The sequence below is a fragment of the Ochotona curzoniae genome, unplaced genomic scaffold, assembly GCF_017591425.1.
Source record: "Ochotona curzoniae isolate NIBS_2020 unplaced genomic scaffold, NIBS_Ocur_1.0 contig_43, whole genome shotgun sequence".
In the NCBI taxonomy this organism is placed as follows: domain Eukaryota; kingdom Metazoa; phylum Chordata; class Mammalia; order Lagomorpha; family Ochotonidae; genus Ochotona; species Ochotona curzoniae.
This window is the reverse complement of record NW_024466218.1, coordinates 9,729,243-9,756,104: the sequence shown is the minus strand read 5'-3', so window position 1 is coordinate 9,756,104 and position 26,862 is coordinate 9,729,243. Positions and strand designations below refer to the sequence as shown.

The following is a 26,862-nucleotide window of genomic DNA, read 5'->3' as shown; positions in this document are numbered from 1 at the left end:
GAGTAATTATTTTCTTTCATTTTTGACAGTTTCATTGAAAAGTGAACACAGCAGGAGGCCAATTTCAACTTTACAGAAGGAACACTTAAAAAAACCCAAGATTTATTTATTTATTTATTGAAAGGCAAAGTTTAAAAGAGAGAGATGAAATGACAGAACAAGAGAGAGCGAGAGCGAGATCTTTCCATAGCTGGTTCACTCCTCAAATGACTGCAACAGCAAGGCCTGGGCGAGGCCAAAGCCAGGAGCCTGGGCTCATCTGGGGCTCCCAAGTGAGAAGCAGAGGCCCAGACTCCCGTCCACTTAGGCTGCAGCTGGGTCAGAAGTAGAGCAGCTGGAATGAACACCAGCACACATAGGGCATTGTTGGCTTCACACAAAGTGACTTAATCCACTGCGCAACAATAGTGATCCCAAAATGAATGCTATTATGTTACTGGCAATCAGGCAATGCAACAGAAAACTGAATAGCTGTAAGAAGTACTTGTTTCTGGGTGTTAATTCCTAACGGTAATATAATAGGTTGATTTTGTTTCGTTTTGGCTTTTATAGAAACAGAATTATATAACACATATACTTGCCTGGATGGAATTCCAGGTTCCTGGTTTCAGCCTGACCCAGCCTTAGTCATTGCACTCATTTTGGAATACACCAGCTAAAGAAAGACCTTTCTCTTTCTCTCTCTCTGCTTGTCTTTAATTCTGGTTTTTAAGCACACGCATACATTCATACACAAATCTTCAGGAAAAAACTTACATAGTCATAAGGTTATTCTTTTCTTTCAAGAAATTCATCACATTATACAACTCTAAGCTGGGTCCTTGTCTATATGTATGCTACACTTCAAGAAAACTTCTATGCAAAAATAAATTATTACATTTTGCTTCCATTTCTTCTTTATTTTAATTGTTGATCACAGAACAGTAAGAAAAAGTGAATGTGGTGATCGAAGAAGCCCAAGTATAGACAGAATCAGAAACAGCCAGGGGAAACTGGAGGATTTGTTTCATGTAACATTTGCTCACTTTTCTCGGGTAGTTATCTGCAGTTCTGCATATGTTAAAAAGCCTAGAGAGACAGACTCTGCTGCTGCTGCTGCTGCTGCTGCTGCTGCTGCTGCTGCAAATGGCTCATTTTGTATTAATGCAAAGCTTGACCATGTTTCTAAATTTAGTAAATTGTCACACACTTCGATACAAGGAAAATATCTTCAGTTACATTTTAAAACTTGCAGTGTATTCTCATGTTTTGGGAATGGCTTTTTGTAAGGAAGAGGGTGATGGTAGCCTGATAGTTTTTCTCTTGTAACTAAATATATCTTTGAGATACTAAGAATTCAATACACGCTTCTCCAATTCCCTAACATTATTTTGTCTTGTGCAACATAAAATTTATGTCCATTTCAAGATATCCAGGAAACAAGAAGATCCCCATACCTTAAGAAGAAATTTTTGTTGATTATGAAAATGTATGATCATTATCAATTATATGTTTAATATAAAATATCTGAACACCAGTAGAATCTTACTTGTTTCTACTTAACCAATTTTTCTTGGCTTCTTGCCTTTCAAAGGATTTCTTAATGGGTAAAACATTTAAGAAGAATTTAAATGAAAGGCAGAATACGGAAAGTAACATTTTGGAAAGTATCCCAAGAAGAGATTAAACGAAGTGAGGAAATTGAACTACTTGAAGCATTTCCTCAACCCTCTATCAATGGACCATTGATTTAATGAGACTGCCAAATGTACAAAACTGCAGACTTTAGTAACTGAAATTCTGGTACTAAAATATCAACAAATAGAAATAAATTTATGAAATTTTAATGTAAAACACTCTAGGCAAGAACTGCAGTATAAGTATCATTAACACCTGTGACTGCCATCACTGTCAATGGCATATTTCTGTTTGATGATTTACGGCACGATTAATATTCATGCTAACCTCCCGGTTAAATCGTGAATTCCTTGAACACAGGCACTATATTTACTCACTAATGTTATCCTATTGCCAACCAAACACAGGATTTTTGCTCCATGTTTATGACTAGCAAAATTCAATGTTCTTGTGAACGCTGCAAACCCAATATAATTGTCACACTCACCAAAGCAATAAGACATACCTCAAAATTATGGTAAATAACAATACATTTACAATAAAAAGGAATGGTCTTCTTCTTTTTTTTTTTCCTGAGGCAAAAATACTTTAAGCGATACAACATGAATACAGGCATTTATAATGGAAACTGTCCAAGTACCAGCAGCCAGATAATCCATACCTTAATGTAATCCTTTTTTAATAACTTCTATAATATTAACATACTTAGCAAAACTACATTTTTTTTCAAATATGATTGGGAAACATAATCTAGTATGATAGGGAGAACACAAGGCATTTTTTTTAAAAAAGCTTTTAATTAGAAATATGCTTATCTGAATTCTACACAAAAAGTTTGCTGAATGCTTACTACATTATAGTATATATTAAGATATCCACACACTAGCAATACGGCACTTTGGCAAAAGGTTAAGTTACTTAATAAGAAAACTTTGTCATACTGGCAAAATAGCAAAAGAAAACAAATGTAAAACGATATTTGTTGCCACATATACAATCTACATTGAACAATCTATAGCTAGTATACTTCCATCACAGACTGCTAGGGTTACAAGCTCTGAGACTCACCAAGGCTAAAATCTGGGCAATGCAACCAAGAAGCCAGGAGCTGCTTCCTTCAGCTACTGAGAACTCTAGGGTGCTGGCTCTAGCTCTCGCAGAGCTGGCCAAGAACACTGGTGACTCCACGCCAGCACACTCAGAGTGGAGCTTTCAGGGCAGAATAAGTAGAGAAATTAAAGGCCAACATCCCCACCAAAGCCCTGCTACAAAGATCTGAGACCATGACCCTACCCAGGCAGAGAAGTCCTGAAGAACAGTTTTGAAGATATCTCAAATGGTGCATTGTCTGAAACAAGAGTAAAGCGCAAGTCAAGCCCAAGTGTAATCTTCTAATCAATGGAAACTTTAGATATGATGAACCAGAGATGGGTAACTGTAGGAAGGGGCCATAAGCTAAACTTTAGCTTAACTAATTGTCAGAAAACCTTGGAAATGGTCAGCTAAGAAAATCCCTGTGGGAATTTGAATCACTCCCCAAAGTGGCCTTTACCCTTTAAAGAAGCTCTCATTTAACTGAGCAGAATGTGGGGAAATTTATGTCCCAGGGCATCGCTGAAAACAATAAAGCAATCAGACTCCAATGAATGGAAACAGCCGGCTATGTATGAGAGAGTAGAGGTGATTATACAGTTCTGAGCACTGTCATAAATACTTGATAATTTTATCCACATTGCTTATGAAGGAAGTACAATAGTTAAACCAGGACCACAATATTTACGACTGGCAAACATAATTTCATTGCGACCACTGTGTACCTAACCTAAGTTAATTATTCTATTCCCTAAGGCATTATAAATAACATTCTAAATTTAATGATAATTAATAATTATAAAAAGGTATAAGCAAAAGAAATATCCTTTGTGTGAGGGGAAAAAAAAAAGACCAAGTAATTAGTACATTTCACATATGCATTTTGATGGCTTAACAAAGGGACCAGTAAAGGACAAACAGCACTTCGGGATGACTGTGGTCATAGCCAATACTGTAATTTTTTAGAACACTAAAGGCTTCACATCTCAGGGAAGATCAGCTGCATGAAAACAATCCAGTTTGGTCTCTAAACAAAGTAATTAAAAACAATAAAAGCCACACATAAAGAAGAGATGTATGAATAAAGAGACAAGAAGTAGTTTTATGGGATTTTTGAAGCTACGGGGCAGGTGTTTGATATGTAGCTCGGTCCTGTAAGTGCGTAGGTTTTAACCATGCCCCAGCTCCTCATTCCAGCTTCATGTTAACGTGCACCGTGGGAGAAAGCAGAGTAGCCTTCAAGTAACTGGGTCCCTGACACCCAAGCGGAGGGCCCAGAATGAGTTCCAGGCTCTTGGCTTTAGCACTGCCAAGCCCTGATTATGGTGGATATGTGGGAGATGTGAGATCTCTGTGTGTGTCTGCCTTAAAAAGTCAAAATAAAGAAATAATTTAAAAAAAAAAAACCCTATGGCTCCAGTGCACTCACTAGGCACTCTGATGCTCTCCAGTTGCATTTCCCAGTCCCCTTTACACGTAGGGGAACATGGAAGAGATACGTATAATTACTCTCTTCCCATTTTCTTCTCAAGCCACTCCAACCACCCTTTTGCTGCCACATTTACTAAAATCACGTTTGTCAAGATCCCCAGTGAGTTATGTGATTTACGATGAGCTCAATCCGCATCATATTCAACCCTACTTTCAGCGTGCGATGAATCATGTGCCCCTCACAGTCATGTCACTTACCTCCAACGACACACATCCACTCAACGACACACATCCTCCTCCCTTCACTGGCCCTTCTCTGCATCCTATGAGAGCTCATTCTCTGCTTCCTGGCCACTGAGGTATAAAAATGCCCTCCTTCAGTGCTCAGCCCTCTTCTCACCAAACAGCCTGCATCACACAAATCCATGACTTTAAAGAACACACATTCACCAGTGGTTCCCAATTCGCTAACTTTACATTAGATCTATGGTTTAATCTTGATCTACATAGACAAATCCTCACTTGGATATTGAATATTTCTCAAATGTATCTAAGATCCAATGCGTCCCAAAATGGTCCATTTGTGCTGCCATAACAAAATCCCCGAGACTGGGCAATTTCTAAAGAAAAGAGATTTTTCTGGAGGCTAGGAAGTCCGAGATTGACACATTAGCAGATTCAGCAACTAGGGTGGGTTGCTCTCACTGAAGCACCAGCCTTGGTGGCCGGGGAGCAGTCACCTCAGAGCAAGCACTGCTCTGCTTCTCCAATTGCATCCTAAGATTCCCAAGCTGAGGGCAGGTGGTGCAGCTTCTGGTGAATATGCCTTGGAAGCAAGCAATGCTGGCTTAAGTACCAAAGGACATCTACTACCCACTACTACCCTCGTGGGAGACTTGGATGGAGTTTCTGGCTCCTGGCTGGGTGCATCGGCATGTGAAGAATAAACCCGAGGATGAAAGGTCTTTTCCTCCTCTGTCAGTCTGCCTTTCAAATAAATTAATTAAACAAAGATTCCCAACTATCAAACCATTTTCATATGCCTGCATCATGTATATTCATTTGCCAATTCTCAAGCTTGCTCCCTTTTTTGTTGACAATCATGTTTCCAGAAAGCTGAACATATGTTCACTGTTGCCAATGTTGTCACTCCATAGAATGCAGAACTCAATCCAGGTATTCCCTGTGAGTGTAGGGACCCAAGTCCTTGACACCTCCCTGAAGCCTCCCAGAGTGCGTACGCTAACAGGAGGCTGGGATTAGCAGCAGAGCTGCGACTCACACCTGGGCATTCCCATAATGGATACAGGGATTTCAAGTAACATCCTAACAGATGCAGCAAACCCACCCTGCGAGCTCCTCTGAGGCACCTGCCCTCATTCATCCTCTCTCCAGTAATCTAGAGCCACCTCCATCATCTCCTGTAGAAACCCCTCAAAGTGTCAGGCATTTGCAAGACAATTTTCCCTTGGGTTCCAGGAGTGATAATGAAGCTTATTACTGGAAAAAGCCTGTATCACTTTAAGGGAAAATCAGAAACAGTTAAGGGAATTAACTATGCAGACTTACAGGGGCACCTTATTCCAATGATGCAAACATTACTACTTTGCTGAGCCCCTGTTCATAATTGATTCTTTAATACTTACATAAAGTTTAAAAATGGAATCAAAGCATTTTCTCAGGCAAAGAAATTTCTGAATAGGGTTTAATAAATGCTAGGCGTTTTAAAGTAATTTTATAAGTGAAATTGATTTTCCCTTCCATCCATGACCCTAATATAGTTAAGTTCTTTATTCTCCATTCCAGTGTACACTGAACCTTAAGTATTATCCACAAATACAATTAATAAACTATATAACAAATTAGATGACATCATTCAATATTTAATAATCCAAGATGTTAGCAGTAGTGGCTAGAGATGCTCTTCAGATCACAGCATTACCATTTACTACATGAAAGGGGCAGTAACTGGTCAGTGTATAAAATCATATGCTCTCCAGGTTAAATAAATTTATGTCTCCTCTTAGTTGCCGGTGCATGACTAAAATAAACTAAACTCTCCTTGATCATTGCCTATTATCTACCATTCAATCTAGTCTATATATTATTTGACTTACATTGTGGCAGAGTCTAACAGGATCTGATGTTAACTATCAATTAGGCAACTGCTGAATAATATGCAAATGAAACCGTTTTCCCCAGTAGCAATCTTCATAATGTTAAAATAAATTTTATTATATAAATCTACAAAGCTGAAAGTGTGAGAAGGGAAATGTCCAGGAATAGTCCATGAGGGTAGCTGTGGCTATGTATGATTTGCTACCACCACCAAGTGATTTAGGCAAGAAGGAATAATGGATTTCCTAAGTACTTTAAGATATGCTTTCAGAAGCAGGGAAAAAGCCAAAGTGTCAGTTCCATTAAAATAATTACATCTCAAGTACACACTTACTTTTACCTAAAGGCTCAAGATACTAGTATTTTTCATATCTGTAATACTTTTGAATTTTATAATCTTTTAGGTAAATTGACATTTCATTATACATACTAGTTGTGGAATAAAATAACAGGATACTTTTAAAAATCAATATATACAGTACATAGAGCAATCTCTAAGAGGAGCTTGAGTTATTGAAAATGTATGAGCTATTTCCATGGAGGAAAAAGACGGAAAGCTTTTCCCATTTGCATTTATAAAGGCTGCATGACTTCTTTAAATATATACACTGATGCCAACAGCACCATCAGAAATCAATAAATCACATTCTTGTGTGCTGTAAAATGCCTGACACACACATTCATTTTCCTAGTCCAATTTCTCTGCAAAAGGGACTGTGTAAATGTTCCATTTTAGCTTAATGACATTCTTCTCCACAGTTAAAATTATGTGCATTATTGCCAGTGACTGCTAAACCTGAGGAGCACAAAGCCAGATAGGGTTTTAAAGAATCTACATAGAACAGAGCCTTCGGTGGCAAGCCACTTAGCAAACCATGGACACATAGATGGGATATGCAAAGCAAAACTGGGAGATTACAGAGAATGGATTGAAACGCTGCAATTACCATTTGGACAAAAAAAAAAGAGAAAGAAATATACATAATTTATTTAGTAGTTGGGGATGGTCTTACACATAGGTACAGACAGTGCCGTTAAGTCCTGACATCACCAAATGGAAGCCCTGAAGGACATCTCTTAAAAACGATACCGATGACAGAAATGACAACAACCTATTCATCAGTGAGGTTCAATTTGAAAGTGTAATAAAAACCTAAATATGACTCCACTTTAGATGACATTTATTCCACCAGCTGCCATATATTTTTAAAAGGTCACAAAATTGTTCTATGTAGACACAGTTTATAAAGCATAAATTCTTAAAGAAAGGAGGATCTGCTATGTATAATCAAGGAGGTTCTAAAAATTCTCCAAGCACATCTTGCAGACAGCTATGCACAAAGGCACGTCTGGCTACAAACCCAAGCACTGAATTTATTAAGTCAACATTCCCATATGGGCACTGAACATAGGAACAAGATGTGTGCGTAGTTTGTCCTGCTTGCTAGCACTGACCAATGCTACACTTCTCTCCTGGTTTCTCTCTGTTTGATCTCTGAAGCAAAACTCTGTAGCAAAAGAGATGACTTTTGAGCCACATGTTTTCTTCACTTAATCATATCTGAAAGCTGTTATTCTAAGACTTCAACAACGTATTCAACAACTAATTTTTTTTCAACAAGTAATTTGTTTGGCCAGGATAATCCTTAGGATAATCCAACAACCTTCCAAACTCTTGTTAGTCTCTTGAAATCTTTGTTCTCTTGACTCTGAGCAAAGATGAGGACACTTTAAAAATTTCAGAGGAAAAAAAAAATCACAGAGGGGTAGACATTCAGCACAGAAGTTACAATGCTCTTGGTACAGCCACCTCCCATATCAGTGGCCGAGTTTAAGTCCCAGTCTCTACATTCAGCCCTGCTAAGGCTGGTAACCTACATTTGTACAGACCATACTCTTTTTTTTTTTTCTATTTCTTTATCTTTATTTGAATTCATAGCCTACCAGCTCTTCTCTTCTAGTTTTTTATACGGTCTATAAGGCAGGATTTGAGGGCAGTTGCCCTCTAGGCTATGAAAATGAAACTTGTTATTGCCGCTGACCAAACTCTTACTCCTGCACCTGCCACCCTTCCCACCCTCAAGTAATTACCATTCTAAGGTCAGAAACTTTCTGTATACAGACCATACTCTTTCAAGGTATTTCTAACTCTCATGACTAGAACAACCCATTTTGTGTTTTCATAATATGTTGCATGTGACAACACTACAGAGTAGTTCATTAGGTATTTTATCTATCTATCTCAAGATAGGAATTATGAGTTATGAATGTTAATATCAGAGCTTAGCAGAGTTTGACACATAACAGGTATTAAATAAATATTGATAGAGTAAATGAATTATAGACCTTGTTTCTACTCCACATCAGTAAAATTTGTTTACCTCCAGTCTATTCGATTTTCAATAGGCCTGTCAGACAAAGTTCTGGCAGGCACAGTTTATTCAAGATAGGATTCAAGGAGGATTAAAGTCGATGGAAGGGATGGTATAAAAAAGGGGTGGTCAAAGTGCAGCAATATCATGGAGGATAATACAGTAAACCAGAGATAAAAATACAAAGCAGTGTTAATCCTCAAGTGTGAGGGGAGGGTAAACTTACCAGAACTTGGCAGAGAGAAAAGGTCATACAGTGAGGGGGGTAGTCAAAGGGACTCAGCCTTGTCCTTCCTTCTCAGTCCCCTATTGCAGCTCTTCTATAGGTAAACCCATTAGCATGCAAGGACCTTCTCTAATGAAAAATTGAGGTCTAAAGTTTAAAACAATATATTCTTTTGTGTCTGGGGTGCGGGTCCACAGTAACACCAAAGGAAATCACACAGCTGAGGGAAGTGAGGTGAGTATACCGATGCAGTGGAGATTTTCAGACATTTCTGGGTCCAAGCAGGGTGAGAGATACCTTTATGGGGAAGCTGCCAGTGCACAGTATGAAAGGTTAAGCTGAAGGGGAAAGATATCTGGGCAAAGAGGGTTAGTGAATGAGTGACACGATCATGGACAAGCCACTATTGCAGCACAGTGAGACCACCACTACACACAGAAGAGGGATGCTAGCCAAGACGGAAGACTAGTTACCTGCAATGGGGACAATAAAATACCTAACTATAAGAGTAGTAGGAGCTGTCATCTCACTGTCAGGGAAGGGAGAGAAAGCCACCAGAAGAGAGAAAAACAGAGAGAGCCACAGTGTGTTAAGTTACCACTGAAAGTTACCAACATGAATTCATAGCTTAAAAAACAGATATTTATAGAAATTGCTTATACAATGTGAATAGGCTCTCACATTTTTACATGATGCTCTTGGTCACAAAGAGTTAAGGATTTGTACTCATCTGTTCCACTCTCTGCTCCCCATCCCAACACACACGCACACACACACACATTCACAGAAAATGCAAGCATGCATATTCATAACTATGTATTTCTGAAATGTGTCCTAGATTTAAGAACAGCAATGCTCACACCTTGCTGAGGTCTTAACTTCTAAGATCTTCCCTTCACTAAAGGGAACCATGGTTTCATTGGCAGCAGCAGGGAAAATATAAGATGAAATTAGAACATTCTTGTGTGCTTCAAGGTAAGAAGGTGGTACAGGAAAAAAGAACCTAGGTCAGAGAACACCAAGGCCAATTTCAAGAAACACAAAATGTGGGACAACTGAAACAACAAATCCACACAAATATAAAGAGTTGGAAGAGAAATATAGCATTTACACAGTTTAAAATAACTTTGTGACAAAGTATTCTTTAGGTTTTTACTGGAGAGGCTTGACTGAAACAGTTTAATCCAAGTGATCAACTAAAGAATATCAGTTTGGGGACAAGTAAAATTTTATGCCATATTAATAGGGTACAGGAAGAGGAATACTAGCTTCACGTATTGCACTCCCCTCAAAGGTACATAATTTGAATCTGATCACTGGGAAACATCTTTTAAACTTAAATTGGTTTACAATTTTCCAAAGAGCCAAGGTCACAGAATTCAAAGACCAATTTAAAAACTTTTCAGCAATTAACTAAGGAACCATGAAAAATCAATGAAATGATACATTTGGTAGTGGAGCTCCCTGTTAAAAGTCAATGACAGGGAAAATTAGCTAAACTTGGTTCTAAGAATCACATGATAATTTTTGCTATTCATTTTCTGGTCTTGATTAGTTACATCGTACTGAGATAAGACAATGGCCTCCTAAAGCCATGTACAATACACTGGGGTTACAAGGGACTGGATCTTCCTTTTTATTGCACCTTCGAAATTTCTAAAAAAAAAAAAAAAGTATATGGTTATCTTAAATTTTCAAAAGAGGAGACAAGGCACAGGTCCTCCTGATACAGGAGTTCTGATATAATTTAGCCATCTGGAACAAATCAGAATAATGAAGGCGTAACCACAGACCTGGAGAAACAATGTGTATTTAACAGTTTGGCATGATGATCTTTTGCAGATTTTGTGTTGTCTGTCTCTCATATCTATCTCACTCCTCTGGGAAAACTTTGGTATCCCCCAATGATTTTAGATCCCATAGCTCACACAACCTATGCATATTTTATCAGAAAATACCTTCTCTTGTCTCAAAACCTACATATACAATTACATTCTAGACATTTTATATAATAGAGGCATCACAACATATTAAAAACCAAACTCAATTCTTACCCGATTTCAGTGGGCATTGTAATTTGCCACCAGACATCCATCCTAACATATTCATAAACATGTTAATAATAAGAATTCATAAAAAATAGTTTGCTTATGTTTCTCCAACCTCTTATCTCAACGATATCAATTTTATTTTAGACGGTAATGACATGTCTATGGCCATACCACCCTGAATCTCTCTGATCTCGTCTGATCTCAGAAGCTAAGCAGGGTCAGGCCTGGTTAGTACCTGGATGGGAGAAGGTGATGACACATTCTAAACCTTAAGGGTCTAGACCCAGGTGACTTATGGCAATTTCTTTATTTAGTTTCCTTATTAAAGAAATATTGGTGAATGAAAGATAACTGAACAGGAAAAAGACATGCTGATTCTGATCACTGGAAGGTACCAGAAGAAAAGGGAAGAACTACATTTTTCTAGGAAACTAGAAGTTTTCAGTGGAAATTCAATATACAGAAGGGAGATGCCAGTGAGCACTGCAATATTACACATTCTCACAGCAATGAGCAGTAACCTGCCAGTGACTCCCACAGGCAGTAATTGGAGGGAACATCTTCTTAGAGCAAGGCACCTGGAAACCAGCAGGGAGGAAACACTAGCTTTATAAGGTAAGTAGAATCTGTTATGGCCCATGGATGACTAGAGAATTTTGTCAGAGAAATAACCCTGCAGTTTCCACTGACTCAGACTGGATTCAAGGACTGGCTGCGAGTAGGGATTCCACTTAGACACGTGCACTGTTCCTAACACAGCTCCCGGACTTGACTTCCCAAGGCAGAGCAAAGAGCAACTGTTTTCAGGGAGCTCACTCTGGGAACATCACACTTCTTTCCATCAACAGGAGGCTTGTGGATGGAAGGTGAGGCTTGAAGAAACAGTGGATCCCTGGTATCTTCTGCCTGAGGGCCTCCTGGGAGTGCACAACAGAGTATGTGATAGTGTGTGGATGGTCTTTGGGAAGTTGCTTCAGAGGCTTGGAACTCAATGTTCATACTACTTTGCGAGGTGCAAGCACTGTTGGCTTGCCTAAACGGGGGATTTACTTTGGCAGAGAGGGGTTGACACTGTGATTATACCAGCTGAGATGACCATACCCTTCCCTCTGCTGACAGCAGAAGAGCCCTATCATGCGTACCTTAGAGTATCACCCTAGAACCTTGTCTCTCCCTGCACTGGACAGTTTCCTGGCCCAACACAGCATATGACTTTGGATAATCACTGAAGGAGCAGACACTCCATGAAGCCACAGAGGCATATTTCAAAGATAAAAGCCTATCAGAAGAAAATCAACAAGTGTTTGCACAAATGTCTAAAAATAAATGTAGAAACAAGAACATGGAAGATAATATGGCTACCTTAAAGGAAAACAACAACACTTCAAAATTAGAATGCAAGGATGAACAGTTGCTGAAAAACTTCAAAACAATGATCCTAAGATTACTTCAAAACAGAGAGGTAAATATATGACTTTACGAAATCTATACAGGACACCGATGAAATACTCTGTCATGAGATCAAGAAACTGTAGTAAAAACTGAAATATTAGGAATGAATTCAGTGGAAAACTTAATGAAAGAATTGACAAGGAAAGAACTTCTGAGCTAAAAGACAAGTCCTTGGAAATATTCAGTAAAAAAAAAAAAGAAATTAGGAAAAATAAAAATGGTGTTATAGATTGATGGGATAGTATTAAAAAACCAAACATATGTGTCTTAGGACTTCTTGAAAGTGTGTAAAGACAAAATAGATTAGAAGGTCTATTCAATGACATAAAAACAGAAAATTTCCCTAATGTGGACAAAGATCAAGACATTCAAGTACAGAAAGCACACAGAATTACCAGTCGACATGATCAGAAAAAAATCTTCACCATGGCAAACTATAGTCTGGCTTACCACAGTAAAACCTAAAGACAATATTCTAAAATGCATACAAAAGAATGGCCAGGTTACCTTAACAGGATCCCTTAGTATACTCACAGCTAATTTTTCCTCAGAAACCCTATAGTCTACGAAAGAATAAAGAGACATAGTCCAGATCCTTAAAAAAAAAAAAAGAAATCCTTAACCCAGAATATTGTACAGAAAGACTCTCATGAATACAAGTGAAATAAAACCCTTCCAAAATACACAAAAGAATTTTCCACCACTCGTCAAGCCATGCAAATGATACTTAAAGATGTGTTATATGCAGAAATAGAGAAAGAGCATCATCATGAAAGAATGCAAAGGCAGAAAATTCTTCTGGGAAAAGTATAAAGGGAATCTGAAACAAAAAGGGGAATATTTATGGGAAAATAGTAGGATCAAGAAACATACTTCCTCAATGAGGATACAGACAGGAAGTGAAAGTTTAAGGATATTTCATGCTAATGGAAAGCAAAATGAGCAGCGATAGCCATGTAAATACCAAAGACGACTCCAGCATAAAACATGCTGAAAGACACAATAAGAGAGCATTATGTAATAATAATTAAAGAATCAACTTAATAGGAAGATATTACTACAGTAAATGTATATGCCCCTATCTGGTTATTTAAAACAAACTTTAATGACCAAAAGGGAGACACAGGTTGCAATATAATCACAATCAATTACTTCAACACTCAACTGGACAAGAAAATCAACAGTCAAAATAATCACCAAATAAACTAATTTATCAAGTGAACATATATATCTCATCTCATATCCTCAGGATACATAATTTTTCATAAGTGCATGCATGGAATTTTCTCTGGCATGGAAAACTGGAAAAAATCTATGACAAATATTTGGACTTCTGAACACACAGTCTACCAAAATTGAGTCATGAAAGACAAAGAAAAGCTAAATAGGCCGATTAAAAAAAGAGACAGATTGAGTCAGTTATAAAAATCCTCTCAATAATGATAAAAGCCCAGGGTCAGAAGGTTTCACTACTAATTTCAGCCAGACATTTAAAGAAGAATTAGTGGCAACACTTCTCAAATTGTCAAAACCATTCAAATGGAGGTAATCCCCACAGACTGCTCCTAGGAGGCCAGTATCAGCTTAATTCTAAACTGAGAAAAAGGTACAACACTGAAAAGCATAAATGGTTACCCTTTATGTATTCAGATGCAAATGTCCTAATAAAAAAAATACTAAGCAAATACAAAACACATCAGGTAAACTCCACAAGATAATGTCACAGGCAAAGACTTCTTGGAAAAAATCCCAAAAGCACAGGAAACAAAAACAAAGTTGGACAATGAGGATTCTATAAAGCTAAGAAATTTCTGCACTGAAAAGGAAACATTCAACAGAGACACCTGATCATAAGGGAGAAAATATTTACAAACTATTCTACTACGAATGATTAAGATCCTGGATAAAAGGAGCTCAAGAAACTAAGCAATTAAAAAAAATCCAGTTAAGCTTTGGGCAAAAGTCATGAACAGGCAGTTTTCAAAGGATGAAATACGAATGTCCAACAGACATATGAAAGTGCTCAAAATCATTAGCCATCAGGGAACTGCAAATCCAAGCACAATGAGGTTTCATCTCACCTCAATTAGAGGGGCATTTATCTAAAATTCAAAATAGTAAATGCTGGTAAGGATCTGGGGAGAGGTACATTAATCCACTGATGGTGGGGATGTAAACTAGCACAGTCATTATGAAAGACAGCATGGAAACGCCTCAGAACTCTGAAAATACATCTACCATAAGACCCAGCCATCCCACTCCTGGGAATTTACTCAAAGGAAATGAAATCAGAATTCACAGGAGCTATGTGTACCTCTATGTTTATTTCAACTCACTTCACAATAACTAAGATATGGCATCAATCCAGATGCCCATTAACTGATGGCTATAGAAAGCTTGGCATATACACACTATTGGATGCTACTCAGTCATTAAAAAACAAAATTTTTGTCTTTTCAACAAAATGGATACAACTGGAAACCATTATGTTAGTCAAGGCCTAAAACTCTGTATAGACAAAAAATGGGTATCTTGCAACTTGATTATTTAGCTCCTTTTTTATGCTCCTGTAGAAATGTAGTCTTATTATTTTTCACTTGTGGAATATTATGGTTAGTTGTACTTAAGGCTCTAGTTATAGTGGAGATTGAAAACATGTTTCTGTGAACATTAAAAAAAAGAAAAGAAGGGGGGAAAATATGATTATCTTCCTAAAAATTGCAACTATGAAACATATGAAATATGTTCTCTTGTAGCAGTATTTTCTAAAAAATAAAGAAATGATGGCATGCCTAAGCAGTGACATTAAATGTTACATCAGCATTTCTGGTTTAAAAATTAAGACAGAAGCACTTCTCCCATGTGTATGAACAAAGAAAAATATACCTAATTTTTGGATTCAGGTAGCCATAGTATAACAAAATGATTCAGATTTAGAAAGAGGGCAACAAGATCTTTTAAATACTAATGAGTCCTTGATACTGCAAGACCAACAACCAGAAGCCACTTCTTTACATTAATGTCAGTCAGCTGGACTGAATTTTCTATTACTTGAAGTCTTATATATGGAGAAAAAAATTAGATATGAAACTAGATGTAGCAATATTATAAAACAAGAACAAACAAAATTATACTCTAGATTACATCATAAGCCTATTTACATTTTTGTGATATCTATACTTGTATATAATACCAAATATCTATCAAATAAATTACTTTTTATAAATATAAATAAATAAAACACCCATAGAAGCTGGCATAAAAAACACTTGGCATTGTCAAGATAAATGGGAAACTTCCTATATTTTAATTAAAACCTGATTCCATATGCTTCCAACGTTGGAGGTCTTATATGACTATATCATGCTAAAAACAGGAAGAAATTTGGGTAGTCAATAAAAAGAAACAAAAGACCTGAGAGTTTCTGATTTTGTAGAAACATAAATGCAAGCATTCACACAGAGATACTTTCAACTATTTCACATATTTGTGGAAATTTCCACTACCTCCAAAAATCCTTATAACCAGACATTTCCACCTCATCTGTACTTAAGTGGTATGCATCTCCACTTGGATACTGCATAGGTGGAAAGAACAACACCATTTCTGATAGCTTGTCACCTCAAGTCACCTGTTCATTTCTTCAAGGTGAGAGGGTTGACTTACCTCAAACCAGAGCAGAAGAAGAGCAAGAGACCAATGCTCTAAATTTCTTGGTATCAAACGGGGATGGGCTCAAAAAGCCACTGTGTCTTTCCAAGTTTCCCTAAGTAAAAACTCCAGTCACCTCCACTCTTTGTGCAACCCATTCCATATAAAATCTGTCATTTATTCCTCACATCCTGGGTTGTAAATATGTCCAGAGTTCATTCCTTTCTTCTCATTTCCAAGGCCAGAGCTCAAGGTCAGCTCCCATCTTAATTAGCATTTATCTAATTTTATCTCCCATCTTAATTAGCATTAATTGTCTCTTGACCAGTCTCCCTATGTCTCATATTTTTGCCCTTTCATCATTTACAGGGCTACTGGCTCCTAAGAGAAAAACAAAGAATTTTTTTTTGTTCCTTGAGGCTTCTTCTGCTATCTGTGTCCAGGCATTAAAATATTTGCTTAAATTATTCTATTTAACCCATTTCTCATTTTAAAAATATGTGCAGTGCTCACTGGTTCCTGAAATTTCAATGTGTTCAGGTGGCAGTCATGGCATCAAGTTGTAGGCAATTTGCCCCTTCAACAGAGGATCCATACATTGTCCCACACAGATGGCTCCAGTCACAGAAAACGATGAATCTTTGCACTGAGTTTCAGAAAGTGACATGCCCTCCGTTTAGAAAATTATTTTTCTTTGTCTTTGTGTAAGACATACCAACTAATTTTTACCTTCTGCACCATAAAAGCTTGCGTAGTATGACAGTGGGATACATTTCTTCATCCACTGTACCCCGAGAGGACATTTACAGTTCTGTTTTGACACTATGTGACTCTATCTGGTCTTACACTAAATTTGATATAGACTTACCCAGTTCTTAAACTTCTTTCCTGAAAATGAGCAAAGTACATTTCAGCAGGACCTTCTTCCTCCTGTGTCACTCCTCCCCAAGATTCATTTAATTTCTCCCAGATACAATCGTTCATTGTGTCCACCATATTTGGCAAACTAATAGCACACAATACATAGCCAATAAATTTTTCCTGAATAATGAAATAACTTCCCAAGGGACCAAAGGTTACTTGAGTTCAAACTTACACCTTATTCAGTTTACTTCTTATAGTGAAAAAAATAGCAAACATATAATCCAAACAAGTAAATGAAACTTTTTACAACTTCAATAAAATGTTGAGCTTAGATATTAGTCTGGAATTATCAAAACATGTGGGTATACTTAGGACAATTGATCATTTCTTCATTTCAAAAGTACTTGTTGAGTAGCATGTACACTATGCCAAACCTTACCCCTGGGCCCAGAGACGCAATTGCAAATAAAATAACCTTCCCATACATTGAAGTGACGGAAACAGTTGCACATATCAATATCAATATACCCCCAAAAAGTTTTTAGTAAGACCTGAATTCTATTCTCAGTCACATCAACTTTTAAGTGGAGAGTAATCCACGGCTCCTCTCCACACCTTGCTTCAGGTGTAATTTGAAAAAAAAAAAAATATGTAGAATTTTTCCAATACAGGAGTGGGGGTTAGGAAGGCAGAAGAGAATAGGATGATGATGTTGGTGATACTGATGGGACTATATTTTCCTCCACTTCTTTAATTTTAACACTATTCACAAAAAGCTGTCATTATGCCTTTGGAAACAACTGAAATTGCTTTCTAAACTATTCTTTGCACTTTCATGTTTCATACTTCTAACATTCCATTTCACTACATTTCACTACAGCTAGAATAATTTTCTTGGAAAGCAATGGTCCTATCGTATTGCTGCCATTCTCCAATGCCCTTGACAGCATGCATTACTGATACATTGGGGACAGTGTTCAGGCTTCTTAATTTCTACCCAAAGAATCTTTCAAAAGCTTTTTCCAGTATGTCATTCCAGAACATTTGTGCTGTTCCTTCTACAATTCAGAGTCACACCAAATTAGCTTTGGATGTGATATTCTCCCATCATTCATTTAATTCAATTCTACCAATCTCCCAAGATCTAATTCATGGGTTCTAAATTGTTTTTAACTTTCTTTTTGCATATCAAAGTGCAACATATTTTATGCTTTTTTCTTCATAAGCTTACACATTTCTACCTCACATTACAGTCAGTTAAAAAAGTAAATTTTGCAATTACTGATTGTGCTGCTATGAACATAGGGATGCATGTTGGTTTGTCGTAAAACAGGTGTTTTGGATATATTCCTAGGAGTGCAATTGCTGGGTCATATGGTATGCAGATTTTGAGTTGTTTGAGTGTTCTCCAGACTGATTTCCATAAAGGCTGTACCAATTTGCAGCTCCACCAGCAGTGGAGTAGGGTTCCCTTTTCCCCACATCCTCGCCAGCAAGCGTTGTTGGTGTTCTTGTTTATGTGGGCCAATCTTACTGGTGTTAGGTGGTACCTCATCGATGTTTTAATTTGGATTTCCCTTATTGCCAGGGAGCTGGAACATTTTTTCATATGTCTGTTTGCCATTTGGACTTGTTCCTTTGTGAAATGTTTGCCCATTTCCTGTGCCCATTTCTTGAGTGGCTTGTTTGTTTTGGTTTTTTGGTTGTTTTGAAGTTCTTTGTATATCCTGGAAATTAGCCCCCTATCGCTTATATCGTGTGCAAAGATCTTCTCCCACTCTGTGGGTTGCTTTTTTACTTTGTTGATTGTTTCCCTTGCTGTGCAGGATCTTCTTAGTTTGATGAGGTCCCATTTGTTTATTCTGTTCTCAACTGCTATTGCTTTTGGTGTCCTTCTTAGAAAGTCGGGACCTACTCCTAGGTCCTGCAGGGTATTTCCTATATTTTCTTGCAAGAGTGTTTCAAAGAATGGAACTTGCATTATTTTTAACATATTGTTTACCAATACTATGTCAATTAATTCCATAATGTTGTACATTGATACTGAGGTTTTGTTGGGGCTCTTAACTGACCGGATCTTTACTCTGTTAGCCCTATCTTCAGACCAGAGAAGGTCTCCCTCCCCATGAGGCCACTGAACTTATCTGGACAATAAGACGCTGGACTTTATGCTAGGTATGTGTTTGCAAGGAACGAATCTCAACTGAACTTGAACTGTGGTTATGCAACAAGGTGGAGGAATCCACCATGGGGGGAGGGGTATGGGAGGGGTGGGGGGAATCCCCAGTGCCTATAAAACTGTACCACATAATACAATGTAAACAACAATAAAAAAAAAGAAAATTATACAGACACAACTTTGACTTAAAAAAAAAAAGTAAATTTTACTTACATAGAATACATCTGATAATTCATTCAATAGTAGTTAAGCATTTACTGTCTTATTAACCCCAAGCACCAAAAACATATTCATATTCATGGAAAATATTAAACATTTGTGTTGACTAAAAACAAACTTCCAAGTGAAAATACATCAAAATACTTTTGCTAACTATGAAAAAAAAAACCACCCGAAACGAGATTTGTAGCCAATAGTTTCCCTATCATATTTAAGTATCTATGAAAGGGATAAGTAAGTTATTAGAGAATAAAATCAAATAAAAATCTAAGAAAACATATGCAAAGTAATATGGAAATACTGAATCTGTCTTGCACATTTCAATTCATGGATGGACTTTCAAGACAGAAATTCATTAAACCAAATCCATCAAATCCATCAAATGGAAATAATACAGAGTCAGATTTCACTGGAATAAGAATTGCAAGGGGATGTTTTTTCTAGATACAACTTAATACATTTTGTGAAATTTAATAAAAGTTCATTTGATGATTTCTTTTTTCCTTTCTTTCCTAAAGAAACAGCTTTAGCAGATGATTGATATCTGCTATTACAGGCTTATTATTGTATATCTTTATTTTAGAAGCTGTGCAAAAATATAGTTAAAAGCATTACTGCTTACTCGAAAAGAGATAAAAGTAATTATTTATGGGCAATCATATTCATAATGATAGACTATCAGAAATCAAATGCAAACATAAATTTCAGATGCCTGCTAGAAAGAGCTGAGAATAAAAACATTTACATAATTTCTTAGAAACCCTGGCTTTTTATTACCACATTTCAATATTCCCTCTGGGCAAAAGAGCAGCTATTTCAAAGATTTATTTGATAGTGGCATGTCTGATTTCTTTGTTTCCCTTTCCCAGTATGGGAAGATCTACAGTTTTGATTCTACCAAGATGTACTATATTTTAAGATTTGATTTGGCTCACCAGTGATAATAAAATATGGCTTTGTTTTGGCAAATTAAATAAATAAATCAATGATGGCTATGCGTATACATATATGTGTGTACATATATACACATATACATGTGCATGCATAAATTATGCAAACACACTATAGTAGATCTGCCACGTCACAATGATGTAATTAGTGACTGATATCAAATGTTTTAAACTTCCACTTACCTGCCTATCCACTTCCGGGAGCAAAAGCAGGAGGTATTGTTGAAAATGCTGAGGTAAGGAAGCAAATGTATGTTTATTTATTAATGCCCTCAAGTTAGTGTTGACAAGAATAGATCCTGGGGTTTCTATGTCAATGTCCTCAGCTTTGGTCCATTTCAAGTGCCCTGTGATGACAAGAGGCATTAATTTACTATAAGTTGAGGAAAATACTTAAGTGAATGTACACACACAGACACACACACACCACTGTACACTGACTGAACACAAGTATTCAGTAATCTTTAACTCTATCCCTTTTATAAATATTTCATAAGAGAATTCCCCAAAGCATCTTCCACCACATTTCTGTCCAGCCTTAGATGGACCCTTAATCCTGTATATTTATTAACCAAATGTAGCAACAAATCTTGGTAAGTGTTTTAATGATGAACATGCAATAGATAAGCACTCTGATGACAAAAACGCAAACAGTAACAATTGTAAGTTCCAGAAGACCTAGAAATGTGATCAACACTGCTGTGGATTTTTTATAGAGACAATGAGAGTTGTGTATTCACAATGAGCACTGGATTATTCAGAGGATTTCCGCTCAGGGTATTCCTGAGGGTTGCATTTTCACAAGCAACCCCTTATAGAAACATCAGCTCCGGGGTCTGACGTGCTAATATGCATTGAAGGATAATTCCACAACTCGTGGCACATGGGCCTCCACGAGATGTCTGTAGGTGAAGTTCACAACTCAGAACCATGACTTACTCATACAAGAAGATAACCCGCCTGACAGCTGATGCAGCAACAAGAACTGCTGTTCTCAGCTACTTGAGCCAAGAGAACAACTTGAATGTGATTATAAACAGTACACTTTTAAATCAGATCTTAGCAAATCACAGCCCATGAGCTACATCTAATCCAACCCTTGTTTTTGGTAAATAAAGTTTTCTTGGAACACAGTCATGCCCAGCTGTTTATGTATCGTGCAAGACTGTTTGTGCTACAATGCAGATTTGATATACTGTGACAGAAACTGATGGCACAGAAATGTACAGAATTTATTCTTTTGGCCCTTGAAGGAAAAGTTTGTACACTCTTCCTTTTTAAATACTCAGAAGGAAGAAATTCAAAAATTATATAGAAATAGAATAAATGAATAGATTTTCCACAGAATTTCTAGAGACAAAATTTAGCACAGTGAGAAATAATCAAATAATTAATACACAAATTTGAAAAAGTATTCCTGAATATTAGTACAAAAGGATGAGTTGCAATAGAATAAGGAAGAATCCTGCGGGAAATAATGAGTACTCGGGTTGTCTGTCTATAGAAGTTTCAGAATGAGAAACAGAAAGGCCCAGCAAACAGTACTTGGATAATGAATGAAATCCAAGTTTTAGAATTGAAATAATGAGTTCTCCTATAAGGCAATACACCAAACCTCGAGAAATATAGATATCCATCCCATTATCATGTATGTGGAAATCTTTAAACACCAAAGACAAAGAGAAAAACCTAAAAATCACTTCAAATGTGACAATTTTCTCCAGATGGCTGGTGGTAATCTGAGCAGAAACCTTACTTCCAAACAACAGAAAAGAGTGCACTATCTCTCACAGGAGAAGAAGAATAAGGTCAAGCTCATTTAATCTATGGCTATCCATTATCAGTATACAACAAGCACATTTTCAGTATTGAAAACATCCCTCAGAGAATCTTGCTGAAATGATTACAAAGACATTCTTAACAAGTCAACAGTATCAAGGAAAGGACAAGAGAGTGCAGAAACACCTGTGAAGTAACTGACTCAAAGGCAGGATTATCCCAACAAATAGAAAAGTGTAAAAAATAATTCTAATAGCTAATGAGGATTAAAACAAAGTGCGAATCAAGCAATCGACAGTAATTGCGTGTAATGTGGGAAGGTGTGATGAGTACAACAGAAATTTGGCATTGTTTCAAAATAACAAACATTGCAAATTAATATTTTGCTAAAACCCTACAGGTAATCATTGAAAGAAATGAGATCTATGGTTTCCAAATAAATGGATAAAAAGAAAACTCAATAAATCAAATGGAGGATATAAAAGGAAAGAACATTAAAATTAAGTCTGATAAAATCACAATAAATATAACAGATTTTCACATTAAACTTTAAAAAATAACAAAATCCAGCTAGAAACTGCTTTTAAGGGATATATTTAAGTCAAATCAAGGGAAAAACATAAGATTAAGAAACTACGAAAATATGGGCCCGGCGCGGTGGCGCAAGTGGCTAAGTCCTCGCCTAGCACGCCCGGGATCCCATATGGGCGCCGGTTCTAATCCCGGCAGCCCCGCTTCCCTTCCAGCTCCCTGCCTGTGGCCTGGGAAAGCAGTCGAGGACAGCCCAAAGCTTTGGGACCCTGCACCCGCGTGGGAGACCCGGAAGAGGCTCCTGGCTTCTGATCGGCATAGTATCGGCCCGTTGCGCTCACTTGGGGAGTGAATCATCGGACGGAAGATCTTCCTCTCTGTCTCTCCTCTCTGTATATCCGCCTTTCCAATGAAAAAATAATAAAAAATAAATCTTTAAAAAAAAAAAAGAAACTACGAAAATACTAAAAAGAATAAGAAGTAATGCCACAGAATTAAAACCAACAAGATAAATATTTAAAAGAAAATTACTAGATATAAGAAAGATCATTCCTGAAGTACACAGTAAATAATTTATTGAAAATACACACTAACCTTAAACCTGAATCCAATCCAAAATTATACCCTCAAAATGTAAAACTGGGATAATTTAAAAAACAAACTGACATATGCTACTACAATATGATATACCAACAAAAATTTCTTAAGAATATAAAGGATTTTAACCATTCAATAATTAATCATAATAAATCAATTAAACACAGAGTGCTGCATTGATTTAATAGAAAAAAGCATTTTTATGCTCTCAAGGAACGATTGAAAACATACACACAACTGGCCACTGAGCTTCAAGAATCATATAACACTTCATTTTTCTGCAAAAGGAAATAACAGAAGCCAATCTTTCAATTTTCCATATATCCAGTACATACTGGAATGTTTCAAACCACAACTGTAGGTATTTCATAAGTTATAGAGAAAAAAATGTGTAATGCATATAATAAAATATTTGAATTATAAACAGAAGTGCTAAAATTTAAAAACACTGCTTAATTTGCTTTAAAGATAAACTGCATTCACAGCTGAAAAAATTAAAGGCATAAGTGAAAAATCAAAAAATCAAATAAAGAATAAAAATGCAATAAAGAATTCCAACAACAGGTATCCATAAATACAAAAAAATGCAAGTCATCAATAATTTAAACTTGTATTCTCATTAAATTCACACAATAGACATCTGTGGTAAAGGGTGACTCCGAAGAACAAGAACAGCAATGTAGGGCAGGAACAATACTAGATAGGACAGGTGTAAAAAGCAAATATAATTACTATTAAAACACTTTAAAGGCATAATATTATGGTGTTTCACAACAGATTTGATGGCAAATTAGTTTAAGCTGATGGTCTGCATTTAACTTAAAAATTGAATTCCTGAATAGACTTTTGAAACATTAAAAAAAAAAAAAACAGTTCAATAGCCAACATTGTCATCCTGTATATACACACAAAAATTCAAATAATGAACAGCTTTAAATATGAATTTTCTGTTGCACAAGAGATTTATTATCATCTGGATTTCTTGCATTATTTAATTTCAGACAAATTCCAGACAACAGCTAAAAAAAAAAATCTCTCCAAGTCTACGTATAAAGTTAATATAGCTTTGTTTCACAAATAAGAACAAAGGAAGACAGCATGAGAGAATCTTATTGGTCAATCTCAAGAAATCACAAAATAGTGCTTAAATAACATCCACTTTTTTATAGCTTAACTTTAAGATTTATTTTAAGTATTTAACAGGCAGAATTATAGAGAAAGAGATACAGAAGAAGATGAGAGGGAGGGGCCAAGAAAGAGAAAAAGAGAGAGAAAGAGCCTCCACTGGCTGGTTCATTGTCCAAATGGTTGCAATGGCCAGGGAGGGGCAAGGCTGAATCCAGGAGACAAGCACTTCTGCTGGGTCACTCACAAGCATATGATGACCCAACCACTTGCGTCTTTTGCTTTTCCCAAGCATATTGGAAGGGAGTTGAATCGCAAGTGGAGCAGACAGCACACAGCCAGGGCTCACAGGCCATTTATTGAAAATGACTGTGATTGGGCAAGCCTATTGAAGAGCTAAGAAAAATGTAAATCTTTTGAAACATATATTATAAGGACTCATGTGAGAAGTAGGATTTTACACTATTACTTTTTAGTATTGGTTAAAGTCTTTCAGAATAATCATAGGAAAAATAAGTCTCTAAATGACACACAGTCTTTTATGACAAAGCCAACAGAAAACCTATTTCAAAGATATCTACCTAAGAAAAATATAACTTATAATTTTAGGGAAAGACAGAGTAGACGAACTCAATTTGTTGCCACAGAGGATGTTGAATACCACTTTAATTATCCTTACACATGTACTCTTAATTGGCTTAAGAACAATCCAATTATATATGATTGTCTTATTAAATTAAAGCAGTTACCCAGAGAAGACAATTCTGTCTCTAATTCTTGACGCTTAGCCTAGAGGATCTGATGCAGACCAGGGAGGACATAAAAGAGAAGGAACCACTAGCAAACTGCCAACATGAGAGTCTATGGCACACGATAGTACAACAGGCTGATATCACAACGAACATTACGGGCAATGTGCTTAATTACAGCCAGGACAATTTTCTCTTATTTTGGTCAGAAGTTGGTTCAGGGCTCCTATTTTGAGCGAAAGATGTAGCACTACAACATTTGTTCATCAGTGCTAGTCTGCTGGCGTCAACACTCATACCGTGGAGCAGGTAATGTGCTGCAAGGCGAAACCCACACCCCGTCTCAGAATGCCAGTGCTGAGCCCAGCACTCTGCTTCCACTCCTCCCTGCCAAGGGGATGATCAACAGCTCTAGCACTTACACTCCTGCCACTCACGTGGGAGACCCAGAGGGCGCTCGTGGGTCTGGGCTTTAGCCTGGCGGCAACCTGGTTAACTAAAGCCTTTGTAGAATGAAATCTGTACATGAAAAAATCTCTCTTTCTCATGCACTCTGGCTCACTCTTTCCCTGACTTTACCTTTTTAAATAAGTAAATAAACACCAGCATGAAAAAACCTATAGGGATATGGTTAAACAAAGGGAGTACAAATGTCATGAATTTTGATATTATAAAAGTAATATAACAAACTTGCAGGTAGTAGGAGCTGTCGTTATTTCGAAGCCTTTTATAATATATCACCTAAAGTTGAAAATATTAGATACTAACTTTTTCGTAATTTTAATATCTTTGGAAAGAATTTGGAAGCAATCTTCAAAAATTTTGTATTTTTACTTTACCTAAAATTAATCAAATGCAGTACTTTAATTAAAATGTCATAACAGACTTTTTAATATGATCCCTGTCTGTGGATACACTAGAGAGATGTCAAATAATGTTTATAAAACAATGGGGATGATTATTTTTGATGAAATAATGTGAAATTATTACTCAATTTTCATTTTCATTTTTCTGTCCTGATTTATTTAAGGAGTGTGTAACATTGTATAAACCAGCAAAGTTATAATTCTTCACTACCCAAAGATTAAGCTAAATAAAATACATTTCTTGGAATGAATCCCAGAAGTTGGGCTTAACGTGGACATTTATTTAAACCCCTTCAGAGGCATCAATTAGAAGCTTAAATTTGTTTAGCAAGCACTTTTTAAACTCTTACTGTGTGACTGGGGTAGGAAGAAGTCTAATTAAAACTGATTTAGGTCAATGACCCAGAAACCAAGGAACTTACATGTTAAGTAGTAGAAATCTGAAAAATAAACACAGGGAAAAAGGAAGGGAGGGAATGGCAAAGCACAGAGGAGACTCAGGACAGTAAGACTGTTCTACCCTGCCTTAGGGGGTGCTAGGGATGTGACACTGGGAGCCTCCACAGCATGGATAACCAACGCTGAGCCCCGTGAATATGGTGACCGCTGATAATGACGTGTTAACATACATGCATCAAGCGTAACAAAAACCCTAGCATTGTGGGAAAGGATGCTGGGAATGTATCAACTTGTGCCTGTGTGGAGTAGGTATGCGTATGTTTTGTTTCATTTTGCTGTAAATCTAAACTTCCCTTTAAAAATACAGTTTCCCAATTACACAGAAAGGCATGCAAAACAAGTGATAAGAAAATCATTATGGAAATTTTAACTGTTTACAAATCTATGCTCTAGAGCTTTGGGCCATGAAGACAATGAGGGGATAATACATTAGGGTTATCTCAGAAAAATCCTTTGGGAACATTTTACATAAGGTTTAGCCTGTGCCAAGACAAGGTGAGAGAGTATTAAGGCAATTGATTCTGTAAGAAAAAC

General features: G+C 36.8%; 1 protein-coding gene across 1 annotated transcript in view; it reads right to left on the bottom strand.

The window, feature by feature from the left end:
• The window catches only part of ASXL3 (ASXL transcriptional regulator 3), a 132,804-nt gene that overhangs the window by 34,679 nt on the left and 71,263 nt on the right, over positions 1 to 26,862 (bottom strand). Inside the window, exon 7 of the mRNA XM_040984705.1 lies at positions 20,406 to 20,569. Coding sequence (XP_040840639.1) covers positions 20,406 to 20,569 — 164 coding nt within the window. The remainder of the gene's footprint in view (positions 1 to 20,405; positions 20,570 to 26,862) is intronic.